Below are 21,183 nucleotides of genomic sequence, written 5' to 3' on the forward strand. Positions count from 1 at the left end.
CTTATGACCCTCCCCAAATGCTTTACTGCTAGAAGTACTTTTGAAGTTTAATCTATTGTAATGTCATTTCTGAGAGAGATTGACAGTAGATGCTAAGAAGCTAAGGGTGGGGTGGGGGAAGAATAATTCTCTAACTAGGGAATCTAGTAATAGGGGACATAGTCTCAGGATAAGGGATCAGCCATTTAGGACTGATTAGGTGAAATCTCTTTATGCATAGAGTTGTAAATGTTTTAACAATTTCAAGTGCCTTCAGATACTTGGTGATTGAGTTTATTAAAGAATCAGATTAATAGATTTTTGGAGACTAAGGAAATTGGGAGATGTGGTTATTGGGTGGGAAAGTGGACGAGGCACAGCATCACCCATGATCTTGTAGCATGACAGAGCAAGGCACAAGGGGCTGTATATTTACTTCAGCTACTATTTCTTACATTCAACCTCACTGACTTGCAGTGGATCCCTCTGTCAGCTAATTCACCTGAAAATCTTTGTCTACCAGTCCTCCCATGATTTTGCCCCATCCATCCTCCAATCTGTTCTTGTCCTCTGAATACTGTTTCACAGCCTCTCGCCCCTGTGCCTTTATATCTTCCAGCACTGGAGCTACAACTTCAATTTGTTAAGTGCAGCTCCATCCTTGACTGTCTTTTTAAAAACTCAAAACCTCCCTCTTCAACCAAACTTTCAGTGTCCTCTCACTATCAGTTTTTATTATACATTTGAAGTGATGAAATCATTATCTACACTCAAAGTGCTTTATAAATTGTGCACTGTCTGGATCAGAATTATTGCAAGTTACTATTTTATATGCAACCAACAGGGCTCAGTTTAACATCTGCAGAATGACACCTCTGACATCATAGTACACCCTTAGAAATGCATTTAAACATCAGATAGAATTTTATGAAAGCTCCAGAGTGGAACTTGAACCCAAAACTTCCATCGCTTTGCTGATGACTGTGAATAGGCTGATTGGGCAGTAATTAGCCAGATTGGATTTATCCTCTTCTGTGAATAGGTCATACCTGGGTAATTTTCCACATTGTCTGGTAGTTGGCAGTATTGCAACTATACTACAGCTTGGCCACAAGATCAGCTAGTTTTGGAGCACAGGTCTTCATTATTACAGATGGGATGATGCCTGATCCTATAACCTTTGCTGCACTGAGCCATTTCTTGATATCACATGAATTGGATTGACTGGTTTCTGTGATGGCAGAGATCTCAGGAAGGAGCCGAGATGGATCATCTCCTCAGCACTTTAGCTGAACATTAGAGGTTGGCACAATGGCAAGGCTAGTAGAGCTGCTGCCTCACAGCACCAGAAAGCCAGGTCAATCCTGACCTTGGGTGCTATCTGTGTGGAGTTTTCACGCTCTCCCTTTGACCAAGTGGGTTTCCACTGGGTGCTGCAGTTTCCTCGCACATCTCAAAGACGTGCAGGTTGGTAGGTTAATTGGCCAATGTAAATTGCCTCTGGTGTGTAGAATCTGGGGGGAGTTGAAGAGACTGTGGGGAGAATAAAAGTGGGATTAATATAGGATTAGTGTAAATAGGTGGTTGAGGGTTGGCGCAGACCTGGTGGGCTGAAGGGCTTGTTTCTCTGCTGTATATGACTTGACATTTGAACATGTTTCAACCTTATCTTTAACACTCGCAATCTGGCACAACAGTCATTAAAGATACAGTGGTTCTTGGAATCTGTGCCTCCCATTAGCTATTTAATTGTCCATTGCCATTTATGACTAGATGTGGCAGAATCAGAGTTTGATCTAATCTGTTGGTCAAGAGATTGGTTAGATCTGCATGCTGTTTTGTGCACATTAAATCCTGTGCTCCAGCTTCGCTAGGTTAACTTTTAACTTTAAGTGAGACTGGTGGTGCTCCCAGCATGCCTATCTGGGCTCCTCAGTGAACCCTGGTTCATTAATGAAATCTTTTTGAGTCTGTCTTAGAAAAATTCCTCAGGCACATAGGTTTTTGCTTTAATTAACATGGAGATTAAAATGCATCTTTGTCCAAGAAAGGAGCTGGTGAAGAAAAAGAGGAAAAAACAAACATGTAATTTACAATGACTTTTTTTTAAAACTCAGACCAGCTGAACTGTGTAAAGAGTGGTGAAGATAACATTAATCTGTAGTACAACAGTGATACATCCCAAGGAAATGCTCCCCATGCAAGTCAGACATTTTTACAGATTTACAATGAAACGCAGTATACAAAGAGATCTGCAAAACGGCGTTACTGATTGACCAGAAGGGTAGGTTTTCTGCTTCCCTGCTCCCAGTTTAGAACTTTTGTCCTCCACAGAGTGTTATAAAAGAAAACATACAACTTGTGAACATCTGTCCATTTATTGATAGACAGAGTGACCAAGATTGCAGCAGGGAGCGTGAGAGCAGAGAAACCTTTGCCCAGTTATGATTCCATCTCTAAAAGGCACATTTGAATCCAACACTTGAGTCACAAGGTGGACACAGGAGGAAGGCCACTTTCTGCCCATTGCAACTTCCTCTGCTGGAAAGGCTTGGCATGCTTCTGCCATGGCCCATTGTACCAGATAACTGTTCATGGATGATGTTCTCCAGAGTCCATTCTGTGAGCTTTGCTGCTCCGTGAAGGTGGCCTTGCTGACATCAGTCCTGAGTTTGTCTTTCTCAGTTTGAACCTGCACTTCTGCATCCCCTATAAGGGTTTAACCTGAACTGGTGCTTCAGACTCACCCTTTCTGTACTCAATACTAATTATGAATCCACTTTAAGACTAGAGCTAGAGTTTCTTCAGTCTTAGAACCTGACCCCTGAACCTCCAGGTATTTTTCAATGAGAGGAAATACAACACTTAGTTTCAACCAATTAAACGAAAGGACATAGCTGGGAGTCAATTTTGCAAATTTGTTGGAAAGATCACATTTCTATTTTTACATTGGCTAGAAGCATTTTAAGAAAACATTTTGAATTGTTCATCTTCCCCACCAAAGATAGTGAATAGGGGAAGGATTGCTTTTCTAAAGTTAGTGTGGGGTTGAACTTAAGTCATCCCATTGCTTCATTTTATTGTATAGTCTTCAATATCTAGACCATGGGCCACTAGAGGTATTAAAGTCTGAAATAGTCTTAAATCAGTTGGTTGTTCTCTATGAACTGCTTTTGCAGTCTTGCCTGTGATACCCCACTAGCTGTGGTGTTGTTCAATCACAGAGGAACTGATCTCTCCCAGTATTTGCATGTAGGCCTCTATCTCAGGGACTCCATGCTGGACCAGGTGTGCCTCTGCTGCCATCACTGTGCCAGCTAAGATCAGATCATTTGGAAACTTCTAACTGCATGGTTTACTTCCTCAGCAGGAGATGGCCATTTAGAGAAGACAGTGGAGTGAGGGCATACTTATTTAGGGATGTGGTCTCCAACATCCTGCAGTGTCTTTTACCCTACTTTTACTACCCAGGAGTTTCAAACAGTTGCTTACTCAAATTCACAGAATAATTGAATGGTACAACACACAGAGGCTGCTTGCTCCATTCTGCCTGTACTTGACATTTAACTTGTATTGTCCCTCTTATGATCTCAACCAGGGCACCAATCCTTTCTATGCATAAATGGCCTGCTGCCTCTTAACACTGGGAGCACGCCGGACCAGCAGGAAGTTCCGACACTGTCTGCTTCAAGCAAAGGCATTCTTTTTAACATTGTTGACTACATAGTGGGAACGAGTCATGTTTAGGGCAGGTTATAAATTGGCTTTTGCGGTTCAAAGGTCCTGAAGGATCTATCTACATGCACAATATTTTGTTTTCCTTGTTGATGAGCTGGATCATTTTATTCAATGTTTTGCCTTTAAGGGCTGTGCCTTTTAGGTAATGGGTGCCACCTTCACACTACACACAGTTAAAGTGCTGAGATGGGACTGAATAATTTTGCTCCTCATTCAAGCATCTCTGTCTAGCTGTGCGGCCTGCATCTGGCAGATGAGCTTTGATAGAAATTCACAACATTTACAGCTGGCCGATCTTCATTCATCTTTTGGCAGTTCTGTCGGTCTGAAACACCAACTTCCTGAGAATGTTCATTTTCTGAAAACTAAGAACGAAAAATAAGAGTTTACTTTAATTAAAAGAGAGAAATTCATTCCCTTTTTTAAAAGATTTTTTTCTCTCTGCTTTTGCCTGGAATAGAATCCCAGAGATCTGGGCTGACCTTGGAAATAGAATTTAACTAGTGGAACATCGGACCTGAAACAAGCCCTCCACAATATTCTGTCAAGGATATCACAACAGATCCATATCTCTGCCTCGGTTCTGTGTCACTTCATATCCATTCAGCAAAGGTTAGATTTAAAATTGTTAATTAAGCTCACCACCTACTTTTTGTGAGAGTGTATATATGCAGTGTAGAAGAGATAGCAAGCTATACTCTTGACGAGAAGGTGGTGCAGAAGGGATTGGGGAGGAAAGAGGACCATAATCATGCTCAAAGTCTTCCTTTTCTGTTGTTTAGTGCCAGTGGGGAATTGTCAGAGGAGTTGGACACTGGCTCCATGGTACCACTCTCATACCCAGTTGGAAGGTTGTGAGTTCAATTCTCATTTTAGACATGTGAATGAATATTCTAGAGTGGAGATGTCATCTTTCGGATGAACTTTTAAACCAACACCTTAGCTACCCACTCAGCACATAAAAGATCACAATACAGTTTTGAAGACGAACAGGGAATTCTGACTAGAGATACAAGAGATTGCAGATGCTGGAATCTGGAGCAACAACTAAACTGCTGGAGGAACTCAGCAGGTCAGGCATCTGTGGAGGGAAATGGACAGTTGGCGTTTCGGGTCAAGACACTTCAAATGGACTGAGAATCCTGACAAATATTTATTCCTCAGCTGACATCACCAAAAACAGATGACCTGGTCACTATCATATTGCCATTTGTGGTGGCTGTTTCTCCTACATTATAAACATCAAAGATTCTGCTAGAAGATAATCAACCTGAAATGTTAATGCTCCTTCCCTCTCGACAGGTGCACCTCAAGGCTGCATGCTGAGCCCCCTGCTCTACTCTCTATACACACAAGTGTGTGACCAGCACAGCTCCAATGCCATCTTCAAATTCACTGACAACACTACTATTGTTGGACAAATCACAGGCAGCGATGAGTCAGTTTACTGGAGTGAGATAGGACACCTGGTTGAGTGGTGCCGCAACAACAACCTCTTGCTCAATATCAGCAAAACGAAAGACCTGATTGTTGACTTCAGGAAGGGGAAGGAAGTTGAACATGCGCCAGTCTGCATTGGGGGATCGGCGGTGGAGAGAGACAGCAGCTTTAAATTCCTGGGTGTTAACATATCGGATGACCTGTCCTGGGCCCAGCACATAGATGCAATCATAAGGAAAGCGCGCCAGTGTCTTTACTTCCTTAGGAGGTTAAGGAAGTTCAGCTCGTCATCGAACACTTTAACAAACTTCTACAGATGCACTGTTGAAAGTATCCTGACTGGTTGCATCATGGTCTGGTACGGCAATTCAAATGCGCAGAAATGCAAGAAGCTGCAGAGAGTAGTGGACTCTGCCCAATACATCACAGGCACATCCCTCCCCACCATTGGTAGTATCTACAGGAGGTGCTGCCTCAAGAAGGCAACATCCATCATCAAAGATCCCCGCCATCCGGGTCATGCCATCTTTTTGCAGCTACCATCGGGCAGGAGGTACAGAAGCCTGAAGTCCCACACCACCAGGTTCAATAACAGCTAATTCCCTTCATCCATTTGGTTCTTGAACCAACCAGCAAAACCCTAATCACTACAGTTAAGCAAAACTATGACCACTTTGAAAACTTTGCATCACAATGGATTTTTTTTGTTCTAATTCTTCGTTCTTGTTAAAATTGTGTATGGTTTGTTTTTCTTGTGAATGATGCTATGTGCCCATGATGCTGCTGCAAGCAAGTTTTTCATTGCACCTGTGCATACATGTACTTATGCATATGACAATAAACTTGACATTGACATACAGATATTACCTGATCTGCTGAGCATTTCCAACATTATTTTTTTATTTTTGAGTACTGTAAAGTACTTTTGGACATCCTTATGTCAATCTTTCTTCTTTATCACTGATGCTTTTCAATGGCCCAAAGACTGAATATTTCTGCTGCTACACCTGCCAAGAGTAACCAACAGATTTAAGTGGAATGTTTCGAGTCTTTGTGGAGGCAAATAGTGTCAGGTGACATTTCGGGCCAAGACCCTGCATCAACACTGAGGGGGAAGAGGAAAGACTGCCAGTACATAGTGGTACAATGTTGGGTGGTGGATGGGTGGGGTAGAGGCTGGCAGATGATGGGTGGAACCAGATGGGCAGGGGATAATGGGTGGATGGGACAGAGGCTGGTAGGTGATGGGTGTTCTCCCAAACATAGCTGTCCACTTTGTTTTCTTTGTTCACATTTCCTATCCCCTCCCCTCACCTGGTTCCATCTGCTCATCATCCCCTCCCCATCCAATTCCACCTATCACCTACCAGCCTCTATCCTCTCCCTGCCATACTATTGTATACTGGCAATCTTTCCTCTTCCTTCTCAGTACTGATGCAGGGTCTCGACCCGAATGCTGACTTACACCTTTTGCCTCCACAGATGCCAGTTGACCTGTTGCGTTCTTCCAGCGTTGTATTTTTTTTCTTCCATATTTCCAGCACGTACAGTTTCTTTTGTCTTCTCTGTTTCTGTCTTTCTGTTCTAATTGTGGTGCAGTTACCCACTGAGCCATCAGGGGGAGCACTTCCAACTAATCAAGAGAGCTTAAGCCAAATAATTTCATGCAGAATTGTAAATGTTTATGTTCAAAGAAGATATCTTTCAGATTAAAAGGAAAAAAGATTGCATTTAGATAACCTTTTGCAACAGCAGGATGTCAGAATGCTCTACAGGTTACTGAAGAGTAATCATTGTTGTAATGTGGGAGATGTGACATCAATTTACAGACAGCAAAATCCCACAAATATCAGTAGAACAATGGTCAAAGAGATATTGGTTGTGGAGTAAATATTGACATCAAGGAGAACAGCACAGTACTTCTTGAGCTGATAGTATGGGATCTTTAGCACCTACTTGAGAGAGCAGGTGAAGCCTTGGTTTAAAACCTCATCTAAATGCCAGCTCACACTCCCTCCATCCTGCACTCCAGTGTTCTGGTCTTTGGAGTAGTGATTTCTAACACGGGCATGTAGCCTGTGCAGTGACCCCATGCATTTTTAGGAATGGTGGCTCTACTCAGTCGACAGTTATTCTTGTGCTTCGCATTTCTTAGCTGTGTATCCATAGTCCGAGAGACATCTGCAACATATGTTCACAGTGTAATGGGAAGCTCTAGGCTCCACGCCAGGAGATCCCTGGGAACACTGGAGATCAAGTTGCCTGGCATGCATGGTAGTTCCACTGATTATAGCTAGAGCATCCTCATTACCCACTCAAAATAATACAGCTCAGTAACTCACTTTCTAAGAATAGATTCATTTCTTTATATTTACAGGAACACTAAATTTGGCTTTTTAAATATGGGTGAATGGTCATTCCAGTCCTTCAAAACATTTGAGCTCATACGCAACAAGACACAGATTGCTGGAATGCAACACTGGTTGCAGGGTGGCTTACTGGTTAGCAGTCTTGCCAAGTCATGAAGTTGTGGATTCAAACCCCACATTACACACACAAACAAAAGTCTAGGCCAAAACCCCAGTAACACTGAGGGAATACAGCACTCTGGGAAGTGCCATATTCCAATAGGAAGTGAAAATAAGGCCCTGTTTGGTCTCTCAGATACATGTATTGGATCCCATAATATTATCTGAGTATTTTGGTAAACATGTATCCTTTAAGCAACATAACCCAAAATGTATTATCTGGTCACCCTCCTATTGCTGTTTTGAGGAGTTGCTGATTAGCAACAAGGTTTCCTGTATTACAGCAGTGACCACTGGGTTTATGAGAACACCTGCAAGTTGCACACCGACCTGGCTGGACAGTACATTACTGGTCCTTCATTGTCAATGGAAGTCTAGGCCCAACAACACTGCAAGAGCACTTTCAGCTCTAAAGCAGTTCAAGAAGGCAGCTCACTATCACTTTTTCAAAGGGAACTGGGGGACAGGCATTAATTGCTGGACTTCCTAGCAAAGCACACTTCTCAAATGGGAATAATTGTATGGAAGTATTTCATTAACTATAAAGAACCTTGGATCATAGGTTGTAATGGATCCAAATAAATGCAGGTACTTGTAACCAGAGAATACATCTGGCTTCTGAACATGTCCTGATGGATTTGCCAGAATAGTGACCAAGTAAGAAGACTAACTCCTAACCTCTGAGAGCACTGCAATTATTACAACTTAGACTGATGATGAAAGTGATCTAGTTGGGGATGGTGGGGAGTGGTGTCGTTGGGAAGTTGAAAATGGAATGTTGAAGATTAGTTCCCCCAGTAGAAATGCTGTTGATTCTGAGTTGTACAGGCCTAGCGAAGTCCCATGTATCCTGGCCTCAATATACCTGGATCAGTGACGGAGAAAACTTCAGCTGGGGGTTCCTCCAGCTGCAAACACCCCCCAATGATTTCCATGCTGGAAAATGAGGACTGATATACATGCGACAATTCATATATGCAAAAATGGTGTTGAATTTGTATGGAATCTGCACGTGTTTTAATAGGTAGCTGGTGGACTAATAATCCAGAAACATGTTCAAATCCTGATAGAGCAGCAGTGGAATTGAAATCTTGTCAAATACTTTGGAAAGTGGGGGAGGAATCTAGTTTTAATAAAGATGATCACAAAACTACCACATTATCGTAAAAACCCATCTGGTTAACAAATGTCCCAATGTCATTAAGGGGAGGAAATCTACCGCCATTGCTTGGTTTGCTTTTTTTTCCTCTCTCTGTCAACTTTCACTAACGTCATTATGTTTATTTTGTTGTGCAAGTTATGTACAATTTGTTAATTTAAGTTTGTTAGCTAATGTCTGTAATGTACTGTGTTGCTGCTGCAAAAAGCTAACCTTCATAGCATTAGTACCCTGGGTACGTATGCCTATGACAATAAACTTGAACATAAACTTGTTTGGTCTGTTTGTGACTCTAGACCCACAGCAAAGTTAGTTGACTCCTAACAATCCTTTGAATCTACCTGGTAAGCCACTCAGTTCAAGAAGCTTCTCAAGTGTAATTAAGGATGGGCAATAAATGCTGGGGTTGCCAGCAATGCCCAGATCCTGAAAAATGAATAAGCACCCTGAAGGTGTCAACTCCTTCTGGATCATAGTTCCATGAATGGCATTGCCCCTTGGTAATGCCATTCATGGAACTATAATCCAGAAGGAATTGACACCTTCAGGGGAAGGGGGAATAGATCTGCATTACCTCAAATCAACTCTCATCGCCCTGTCCCCATTTCTGCAGGATCCTCCACATTCCTCCATTTCTGTCCCACTGCCTACAAATGCAAATCCCCCCTCGATCCACTACTCCCTCCTCCTTTGGGAGATTCCATGAAGATCTTTGGCCAAGCATTCTTCGCCTGTCCAATCTCTGCTAATAGGAATGGGTGTTAAACTTTGTTTGATTATCACTTCTGCAGAGGGCCACCTAGCACTTTTACTCTGTTCATGATGCTATATGCAAGTTAATACTGTTCACCAACCCCCTCCCCAACTCTCATTTTTGAATCAACTAGAGTGAAATAGTGCCATAAAATCCTGATTCTCTGGTGGTTCAGGATGTGTTGAGGCCAAATGGCCCTTCTGGATCAGTGTAGCAAATGCTGGGAATTGAACACAAGACTATTACTGGTCTGCATTTACCAGCTGATCTATTGAGGCAAAGGAGTTTAACCTCCTGGCTGTGATGGAGGAGGAGATTATTTGGCAAGTCGTGTTTTTTTTCTGCCTTACCTTACACCGATGCTGAGGTTTACAGTTCATCCCTTGAGGCAGATCCAATGGACTGACGCGAGGCTCCTGCCTGCGAGGCCTTCACTGTTTTCTGAGAGCCACTCCAATCCGTCTTCACCAGGTCATCATCCCAAATGGTGGAGGTTTCAGTGTCGCTGAACCATCCAGGATCTCCAGTATAGTGGGTGGGGAACACCAGGAGAGGGTGGACAGAAAATGCCAACAGGTCTCGTTTGGGGTAAACTTTCTTATATTCCTCACTGCAAGGAAAAAAAGACATTTGACAAACTTCCTGGTTTGGTGTCATAAACAGTGCACCAGGTGGAAGAATGGTGGAAGCGGATCCAGTGGTAGTTTCGTAACGGTTGAAGGATAGATACCAGAAAAGCTGTGGGGAAAGATTAGAACTAACTCGGTTGCTTTCTCGTTAGGGCAAAGGCCTCCTTTTGTTGAGTGATCCCATCCTCCCCTAAAATTGCTGCCTCCTCCTGGAGCTAAGTTCCACACAGTTTGCTCAAGCAGCCATTCTACTGTGTGAGCCCAGTCCCAATACGGACCATGACAGAGGAGGCTCTGAATGGGTGAGAAATTCCAATCACTAATGTGGGTGGAAATTTGCATGCTGTGAAGTCTAGACACAGGAGACCCAAGCCCATGAGTCTCAGCAAGTCATTTGAGCAGCAGGAGGGATGAGGGGCTCCCAGCTGAGCCCAATCCAGTCAAAACCTCCCCAACAACAGAAACATGAACGAGCACCCATGCAGTGTATGGAAAGATGCTGCATTTTACCCATTACCAAACATTAACTCTCCCAGTCCACTGCAAGACTACAACAGCAGCACACATTACAAAAGCGTGACTATACCACAACAGTATTTTCTGCCACAATAGCATTCTACACCATGATAAGAACCACATCACAAAAGGATTTGGTTGTCTTGGAAATGCTTCGGGGCTTCTGAAGGTTGCTGCAACGTTGTATAAACTGGCACAACATCAGGGTTGACCTCACTCCACAATATAGAGTGCAGATGTGTTCTGTCTGGTTTATCTCAGCACCCTACAATGAATCTGCTCCTCATGGCGTTAAGCTCAAGAATATTAAATACTCAAACAGTCATTATGTTTCCGTGTTTCGACAATCAACTCATGTCGGAATTCCACTTTGTGGCCAACAATAACATGAAACTAGAATGTTCCAGTCAATTTTTATGTGAGTCTGCACACCGGCAGAGCAGTACGAGGCATTACATCATTCTACATGCCAGCACAAGTTCTTCATTGTGTCAAGGCCAGCACATAATATACATCCCTCAGTGGGAGATACGATTTAACATCCTCTTGTTATTTACATTCAAGTGAATGGGATGGTCGGATAACATATTTGTACGTCATATAATGCACATTATTTACTTTTACGAGCTGGAGTGATGTCACGCTGATTTCAAATATATGGCTCCTGCATAATTACTTAGTTAACTATCACTCAGCAAAACAGCAGTTTCTAACATGATGGAAGCTTGGCTGGAAAATAATTGTCTCTCTCCCTCCACTAGCCAACTTAGTTACATGTGAGGGCCAATTTCTAGTCCTCTGAGAGAAATTATTCATCTCTCCAGTTTTCTGCCTAACTTTCCTTAAAGGTGTAGCAGTATCTGTGTTTGTGCACAAGCTCGTGTTTCTAGAACCCAGTGTTTGTCCTTTGGAACCAAACATGTGTCACCTTCATACTCTATTAATCAATCTCTTAACAGAGTGAGAATCTGAACTGAGTGTGGTGTTTAAAGCCAGAATCTGGAGGATAATTTGCAATATAAGGATTTTAACTACATTAAACAGGGGTCTTCTTTGCAAAATTTGCTTGAAATTGGTGCAGAACCTCTGGGGAATTTTAATCTGACAAATTGTGTTAAGTGGAAATCAAGCTTCTGCAATCCTTTGGGTTAATTTTTAAAAACATTCCTCGAAGCCAGGCCCACTGCAAACTTGGCAGACTTTTACAGAGTTGTATGTATATTTTTTAAGTTTATATTGGTACTGACTTCCACACCACATTATGTTTCTATATTAGGATAAAGCATTTTCAGTAATTTAAAATTATGTTACCAGAGCTGGACCAGACAATGGTTAAAAATGCTTATTCTTTTGTGGTAAACCCATTTTTAGATGCACTAACTGAGCATTCTTAAATATGTCAAGAATTTTTTTAAAATACATCCTTAAAATGGTGCCTGCTTGCATTGATTTATGGCAGATTTTGCACTCACTGTTATCTAATTCAGCTAGAGCAGAAACTCAAGGGGTAAAAAAAACTTCTTAAAATAAGTGCAAGGCATTTGAATCAGTGGCTGTGCTCAAAATGGAAACTCTGCACCAAGATTTCTGATCATTTGCTGTGTGTTGCAAACTGGAGGTGCTTAAAAAGACAAAAAAGTGAGATGAGTACAGTGGCACTTTCCACTGTAGGTACAGAAGGGTGTTTGGAAGTGGGATGCAGTGGGGAACTTGCAGGGTTATAAACTAAAAGTGGGACAGTGGGAGTAAGCATATTAGCAGGCATTATGGATCAAATGCCTTCCTTCCAAGGAGGAAATCGGTGGCAAAAAAATGTGGCATTAAAGGTGACAATAGGGAGGAAAATGTTATAACCAGAAAGTGTACACACGCCATAAGATTTTCTGAAGTATGACAAATGTAAAGGGATTGGTTTAACATTCTCCAAAGATAAATGTGACCAGTTTAACTCGATCATTGTTAGCCTCACTCGCCTTCTCTAAAATGACCTTTCAGTAGTATTGGGTGTGGAATTGTATGTTTCTTTTGTAGTTCTATAGAACTGACCCCTCAGGAAGTTGGAAGATCCCAGCCCAAACATAGAAGATAAACACACACCAAAGAACAGACAGGCCTGGATCTGGAGAAATGCCTCATTATTGCATTCATTCTTTTGATTCACCAGAGCCTCCTTATAATGCTTACTCTGCCAAGCTTTGTGGAATGTTTCTGCCCTGCTGCCATTCCAGCAGCTGCAGGAATATCACACTGTTTACAATTAAGAGATACTTCGTTTCTGAGCACCTGTTTTTTTAAGAAAAAAGTTAAGGAACTATATAATTTGAGTTCCCTGCCAAGAAAACTCAATAATAAAAAGAAAAAAAGATTCCTAACTAGCCTGGAATTGATCATTTGTCTGGAGATCCTGCCAATTTGTGCAGTGGAGATGAGTTGCGTGTAGCTTTCTGGCACAGTCCAGTGAGGCAGCACAGGCCTCCTCAGCGCAAGGTAATGGCGCATGAACACTAGCATCTGTTACGCTGCTTGCTTTCACATGGGTGATGTTTGTCAACTAAAAGCAGAGCTGAAAGACTAAGCTCTCTCCAGCTGGTTGGAGGGGAGTATCCACTTGAGTGCTTAATCCTATTATTCTGGACTATTTCCAATAGCTTCCAATGTTAAGGTTCAGAACCTTCTCACCAGCACACACTATCAGGTTTATCTTGAGGTTACTTCTCACTTAAGACTCTTCCGCTGAGTTCCTGATTCCTCCAGGGTATCCACTCACACTGACGAGTGCCAAGGAGCCTGTGCCTCTCGAGTCATTTATCTCCATGAAACACCTTTAGACCTGGTGGGATTATTTAAAGCCAATTTCTTGCTGTTCTTGAATATAGAACCCAACTATCATAGGATGGGCTCATTTCTTCAATCCATTTGAGCTTTCTTCCTTCAGACATGAAGACAACAACAGTTCCAGTTTAGTACAGTTCCACAAGTCCCTGCCCCATGTTTTACACAGCGCATGAAAATTAATGGACATCTCTCCCTTGTAACATATCATAACCAACCAAATATTTACCCCCAATCAAACTACTCATTCATACAATTGCTTCAAATATCACTGTACAATAACAGAGACATCTGAATCCACATGAAGTTTCATTTCATCGTAGCTGAGAAGACAGATGCAATTTGTTCTGTTCACTAGACTCCACAACCATCATCAGTGCTCCGTGGAGGCAGGACACACTGCATTCAGGATGCTTTGCAACATCACCAAGGAGAAGGATGTGGAGGACACAGAGATCAGGCAGGGCTAAGCTGATATTCTAGGGCATGTCAATATTAAGAAGGAGCAGGTGTTGGGGTCTCTTGAAGAACATAAACAGTGGATCCCAGGGCCTGATTGGATCTATCCCAGGATATTGAGAGAGGCAAGAGAGATTGCTGAGGCCTTGACAGAAATCTTTGTATCCTCTTTAACCACAGGCGAGGTCCCAGAGGACTGGAGAATAGCCAATAATTTTCCTTTGTTTAAGAAGGGCAAATAAGGATATTCCAGCAAATTATAGGCTGGTGAGCCATACAGTGGTAGGAAAATTATTGGAGAAGATTCTGAGGGACAGAATTGAGTATTAGCTAAAGGAGAGGTTAGACAAACTTGGATTGTTTTCTCTGGAGCGTTGGAGGCTGAGGGGCGATCTGATAGAAGTGTATAAAATTATGAGAGGCATAAAAAGGGTAAATAGGATGGAAATGTCAAATCCCAGAGGGCATAGCTTTTAAGGTGAGATGGGGGAAATTTAAAGGAGATTTATTGAGGGAGTTTTTGTTTTACACAGAAAGTGGTAAGTGCCTGGAACACACTGCCAGAGAGGGTGGTGGTAGCAGATACTATAGTACCGTTTAAGAAGCATTTAGGCACATGAACAGGCAGAGAATGGAGGGCTATAAACCATGTGCAGGCAGATGGGATTAGATTAAATTAGCATCATGCTTGGCACAGACATCATGGGCTGAAGGGCCTGTTCCTGTGCTGTATTGTTCTATGTTCTAACATCTCACCAGCACTGAATCACGCCTCGCTCCCTTGCGACCTTGACCATCAGAGAGCAAGAGCAGCAATGTTGTGGAAATGGTTCTTAAGTTGCCCATCTTCTTAATATCGGTCATCCACCATATGGATTCAATATCCCTCTTTGTCAACAGTACAGCTTCCCAAGGACTACAGTGCCTCAGAAGGATTCCTCCATCTATTAAACAGGAAACAGCTTAATGAAAGGGCTCCATCTGTGTGATGCACATCCCATGAACAATTTTAAGTAGGACTTTCAAGGATCCAAAATAAGACAATCCTACAACTGACAACAGTGGGAGGACATCCAGCTATCACTTGCAACAAAAACTCACAGCACATTATAAAATATTACCAAGTCACTAGAATGTTGGAAATGGTTTCAAGGCAAGGGTCATGTCTGCAGTCCTTTCAAGAAGAAAGAGCTACTAAACTGTGTTACATAAAAAGTGCAGCAAAATATCTTCTTATTTCCCCTTATTTTCAGCTAACCAAGATGCCTAACAACCTTAAACAGACCTCCAAGAGAATCAGAAACAGCCACCAATATAATTGATGTTACTTTGTGAAATCCTGACCTGAGAGAAAGTTCTGTATTGTGTCCCCACCAGAGGCAGAGATCTGTAAGCTTCAGTTCTTTGCTTGGTGGACTGCTTTTAATTATCAGTGGGTATCATGGTTCACAGCTGTGATTTATTTATTCATTCATTTTTTTGGGAAGGGGGTTTCGCTAACAAGGCCAGCATTTATAATCTATCCCAAATTGCCCATGAGAAGGTAATAGTGTAATCCTGATGAAGGTTTTTGGCCGTTTTAGTGAGTTTCTGTGACATTCTGCATTTCTAACAGTTTCAGTGCGTTTCTGCGCGTTTTAGTGTGCTTTTGGCCGTTTTTATGTGTTTTTGCCGGTTTTCGTGTGTTTTTGTGTCAATCTGCGTTTCTCTCAGTTTCAGTGCGTACCCCCATGATACGATTAGGCAGAGTGTTCCAGGATTTAGACCCAACAACAATTAACATCAGGCAATATATCTCCAAGTCAGGATGGTGTGCAAATTGGAGAGGAACCTGCAGTTGGTGATGCTTTATGATGGTAGAGGTTATGGGTTTGGGAGTTGCTGACAGCAGAGTCTGGGCGATTGACCTCCAATAACCACAACTACCTTCCTCTACGCAAGATCTGACTCCAACCATATCTTAATAATTGAACTTCTGTCTTTACCATTCATTTGGGTTGGTTTTTGCCCATAGATCTGTAAAGCTAACGTGTTACTGACAATTCCCACTATATTCTACATTGTGCATCTACTTTGCAGAGACTTGCCAAACTTTCTGAATAAGTAAGATGTCTGTCATGTCACCCTCATGTTGTTGGTGTGAAATATGATGCACTATAAAAATAGTGAGCAAATATTACAGCCACATTCAGAATTGGGATGCATTATAAAAGCTGTCGGTCCATTTGTCATATTTCTTGCTACTTCTTCTGTGGGCTCTCTGGTCCTCAAATTGTGTGGCAGTCACCCTCTGGAAGGTGAGTGAATGGGGTGCATCATCCTTTTATCTGTCCATTCCTCTAAAACTTGTATTGCAGTATGCTTGTTCACTGGAAATGTCAGGTCATTTGTAAAATTTTCACACAAGGAAATTGAGAGGTGATCATACCAAGAGTGCTAGACAGGGCAGATGGCACAAAACTTGTTTCCTCAGGCTGGGAGGGATTAGAGCTACACAGACTCAGGACAAGGGGCTAATCATTTCATAATGAGCCAAGGAGAATGCCCTTCACATAGAGGGACTTCTCTACCCACGAACACTTGTGGATGCTTCATCATTGAATATGTCCAAGGCTTAGATAGATGGAATTTTGGATGCTAATGGAATCAGGATATGTGGATCAATTGTGAAAGTGGATTAGAGGCATAAGATCAGCCATGACTCAATTGCATAGTGGAGCAGGCTGAATGGACCAAATGGTCTATATTCTTATGTTTTTGTGTTCCTGTTATAAGCTCATTTATAAACTTTCTCCACCTTCACAATTGCCACTGTTAGAACGAATACAGATGTATGATGCAGCATATGCAGACACAATGGCTCTTACTGGGACTAAAGTTGAAGTGCAGCAAGGAGAATAATTCTCTTACCTGTGAAGGGTTAAAATTATGTAGGCCCATAGCCCAGAGCTGTCTTTAATTTAGGTCAATTTAGCAATCAGACTAACACACTCTGGAAGACCTGTTAACAGGCCAAGTTCCATACCAGTAGAGTAATGTCTCCTGTTGTGTGTCTTGGTCTGAGGCTCATTGTTGGAGCAGAGTAGATAGATTTCTTACTTTAGAGCTGGCTGAGCTACTCCTAACAATGTGAGCACTTAACACTAACAGTGGAGACTCAACATTAACGCAGTTCGTTCAGACAACCGCAAAAGGACAGGGAGATATTGGAGGAGGGAGGACAGGGATTATAGAAGCAAAGGGATGGAGAAAGAAGATGGAAAGAGAAGGGAGCCCCAAATCTGTCATGATGTGTTTCAACGTCAGATTTCAATCTTTAAAAACATATAATAATGATCCCAGGCAGCAGACCAAACAGACAATTAGAATCTATTCTGCAAAACTCCCCGAACAAGCTTCAACACTATCCAGAGATCATTAATGCTGAACAATGATTAGACTTTACTGCTTTAAACACCTACAGCATCGACTCATCAATGTGATACACTGAAAGGTACTAACACCGGATAATCATCTGCCATGCTGTGAGCAGATCCATGGCCATTTCACCAAGCGGGTTTGGTTTACACTGAAGAATGCCAGAGTTGTAAATGGAATATTTTGCAATATCTCCTTCTGCAGCAACATCAGGACCTCTTAGGTTTGGGTCTGTAAGAGCTGGGTGCAAAATAAACTTCCCACGTCACTTCCTCAGCATGTGACTGCATTAGGTGAACGGTTAGACTGCATTTGGTTAGATGCAGATTAACTTATCCTGCACATTACTGTATCATCCACTGGAGATTGTTTGGAACTGTATGGTAAATCACCCCTGATAGTGACCCATCACAAAGCAGCTTATTTACAGCAGTTGACTTTTCAGAAGTGACAGATTAAGCTGGTGCCATTCAAATGCAGTGACCAGCTCACTACAGTGCCTGAAACAGCCTATCTAACAAGTGACTTGACCATGTAAAGGAGTACAGATCTGCCCTTGCCAACTGTGTGACCAGCATTAGCTCTAATAATGAACTGAAACAGGTGCTGAATGAAATGCTACTTCCTAGGCAGCCAGCGGGTAAAGTAATTTTCATGTAAGAGTGCTCAGCAGTCAGCCTCTTCTATTACAGAATACTGCACACTCTCCAAGAGCTACAGAGAGGAATTATGTATAAATGGTTCTCCAGTGCCAAAGAGCCATATTTAGGAACAATGCTCAAGACACTCGGCCAAATGCATTTTTGCTCTCGCTTTCTCAGGCACAGCTCTAGTACTACTGGCCTGAGCGTGATGACAGGTGAGGTGTTTTGAGGATGATCCATGAACAACCCATGAGACCAAGTCTTGGCAAGTTGGTGCAAACAGGAATGCTGTCAGAGAATGCAGTGGGGTATAATCACGTCATAAGGGGAAGTGTTTAAAAGTAGGAATCACTGCACTTACAGAAGCCTTCTTCGTAAATAAACATTAGACAAACTTTACAAGAAAAGATACACAACCTGTTTCTCCTCAAAATAATGGCACAGCACAATAAGCCAACCACTGCCTTCAGTTCTGTAGTGAATATAGTTTGTGTATATTGAATAGAGTTTGGTGTGATTTCCTGCAAAGAAAGCAAAGCCATATGGGGTGTATTGAAGACATTGAACTTTCACAAGATTGTCATAGGTTTAGAGCTCCATTATGTGTGAAAGGCAGATTTATATCAGGTTGTGTCACAGAGGCTGCACTGTAAGGCACTTGTGCAGGACCATTTCCCTCAAGCTAGGGCATGATATATCCCTTGGGAAAAAAATGGCTAAGGTATGGAATTTATTGCAGTACTGCATAAAAATATAAGAAATGGAAGCAGTAGGCAATATAGTTCCTTAGCATGATCAGCCACTCAGTGTCACCCCGAATCCCCAAATCGCCTTAATCCTTTACTGACCAATCTCGGGTGTGAAAATACTCAAAGACTGATATTGCACAGCCCATTGGAGGAAGAGAATTCAAAAGATTCACAAGCCACTCTGTAACAAAATGCCTGACCCTTTATCCTAAGGCCATATCCACAGTTCTACCCCTCCGTCCTGAGAAAATGGCCTCTTGGGATCCTCCACAAAATGCTGCTCTGCACTTAGGCAGTTAAGACAATTTTAACAAGTATAGAGAGCAGGGACACCAAACACAGGCTACAAGCCAACTCCTGACTGGGCCCAATGAATAACTCACACTCCAAAGCTCTACCTCATGACGTACACTAGAATTCACCCCAGCCCCAGGACATCAAACAGGAGTTCTTCAGAGCGGTGTTCTAGACCAACGATTTTTGACACCTCCATCAACGATCTTCTTTTCATTATGAGGTCAAATGTTTGCTGATGAATGCACAATGTTCAGTTCCATTTGTAACTCCTCAGCAAATGAATCAACCCATGCCTGTGTGCAGCAAGACCTACACAACATTCAGGTAAGGGCATGCAAGTACATTCGTGCCACAGAAATACCAGTTAGTCACCATCACCAACACGAAAGAGTCTAACCACCTAACATTTATTCAATGGTACCACCATTGCCAAGTCCCCCTCCTTCAATATCCTGGGAGTCATTACCGACAAAGAAATCGATTGGACCATCCACATAAACACCATCACTACAAGTGCAAGTCAGTGACTGTATCCTGTGGCAAGTGACTGACCTCCTGACATTCCAAGGCCTTTCCACCATATATTAAGGCACAAATCAGGAGTGTGATGGAACACCGCTATTTGCTTGGACGCATACAGTGCCAACAACTCTTAAGAAGCCTGACGCAATCCAGGATGAAGAAGCCCATTTGGCTGGCACCCCAACTACCCTAAACGTTCATTCCCTCCACCAATGGCATGCTGTAACCTGGAAAGATATTGCTAGTGCTTCTTCATTAGTGGGTCTAAATCCTGGAACTGTGAGAGTCCATTCACCAGAAGGACTGTAGCTGTTCAAAAAGGCAGCTCACTGCCACCTTCTCAAGGGCAAGTAGGGATGGGCAATAAATGCTGGCCCTGCCACTGATGCCCAGATCCCAAATATGAATGTATAAAATACTCTCTGCTAGGCTTCAGTGCACTTCCAAATGATGGACTTAATGTTTTCAATGTCATCATGGTCAAGAATCTCCCACAAGTTAGTGGGATTGTCAAGTAGCAGGGTGCAAGAGAGAGGGAAAGTGTAATGGGAGGGAGATCTGCAGGTGGAGAGAATGAAGTGAGTGGGAACACTGAGGATGGAGCTTCAGAGATAGGGTGGATCGAGAGTGAAAGGGGAAAAGGCAAAGTCCAAGGTACCTGTGCCTGAGCAGGTGCATACAATAACTGGCACCTAGGCACATACATGCCCAGCTGTGCGTGTCTTAATGTTGATGCAGTGGCATCGTCTCCTGTAATCTTGGTCCCCCTTGCCACCGGATCAGAACCCACACTGTCAACTCCATTCGGCAGCTGGCATGCAATGCCCATCTCACACTAAAGGAAGTCTTGCACAGGCAACTTTCACTCCTCAATATGAAGGTTGTGACCTGGAACATCAAGACCCTTATTTGCAACAATGATGGACCTGAACATTGCTCTGCTCTAATAGCTCGGGCATCTCAGCGACTCCCTTTGTGGTTAAAGTGAACAGATCATGATCCTCAGGCTCATTCTAACCCAAAACCAGCACACTACAGTCAACCTTGGAAGCTACAGATGTGACCAGTTCGTTCTTCTATTCCAACCTAGAAAAAACCCTGATCTACATCCCAGAGGGTCTCAGACAGATCCACATGGGCAACTTCAATGCCAAGGTCAAAAGAGACACAATCCTCAAGCAAGGTGTGATTGGCAGGGAGGGGGTAGGGAAGGTAATTCCAGTGGAGTCCTCAGTTTTTTAATAATCAACATCTTGTTACTTTGCGTGACTTGATGATGACTGCTTCACATGTTCACAATCTAGGCCTCATTCTCACCCCAAGCTGAGATGACAACTTGAGTGGCAGAAGAACTGGCCTCTTAGAGAAGGAAGCAGGCAAACATGAGGAATATTCCTTCTGTTATTAATTCCTTTGCTTTAAAAGCACTGTAATTTATTGTATTATTTCAACATTGACATTGATTTTCCAGCTGTCTTGATTAATACTGGTTGTGATGACTGTGGTTACATTCCTTTCCA

General features: G+C 42.5%; 1 protein-coding gene across 2 annotated transcripts in view; it reads right to left on the minus strand.

Annotated features, from left to right (window-relative positions):
- Positions 1–1,967: 1,967 nt before the first annotated feature.
- The window catches only part of cercam (cerebral endothelial cell adhesion molecule), a 72,065-nt gene continuing 52,849 nt past the window's right edge, over positions 1,968–21,183 (minus strand). For both annotated transcript variants that reach the window (XM_052037257.1, XM_052037255.1), the window contains 2 exons: positions 9,949–10,208; positions 1,968–4,082 (listed from right to left, as the gene is read on the minus strand). In XM_052037257.1, coding sequence (XP_051893217.1) covers positions 9,968–10,208 — 241 coding nt within the window. In that variant the 3' untranslated portion in view covers positions 1,968–4,082; positions 9,949–9,967. The remainder of the gene's footprint in view (positions 4,083–9,948; positions 10,209–21,183) is intronic.

The sequence above is a fragment of the Pristis pectinata genome, chromosome 23 (assembly GCF_009764475.1).
Source record: "Pristis pectinata isolate sPriPec2 chromosome 23, sPriPec2.1.pri, whole genome shotgun sequence".
NCBI lineage: Eukaryota > Metazoa > Chordata > Chondrichthyes > Rhinopristiformes > Pristidae > Pristis > Pristis pectinata.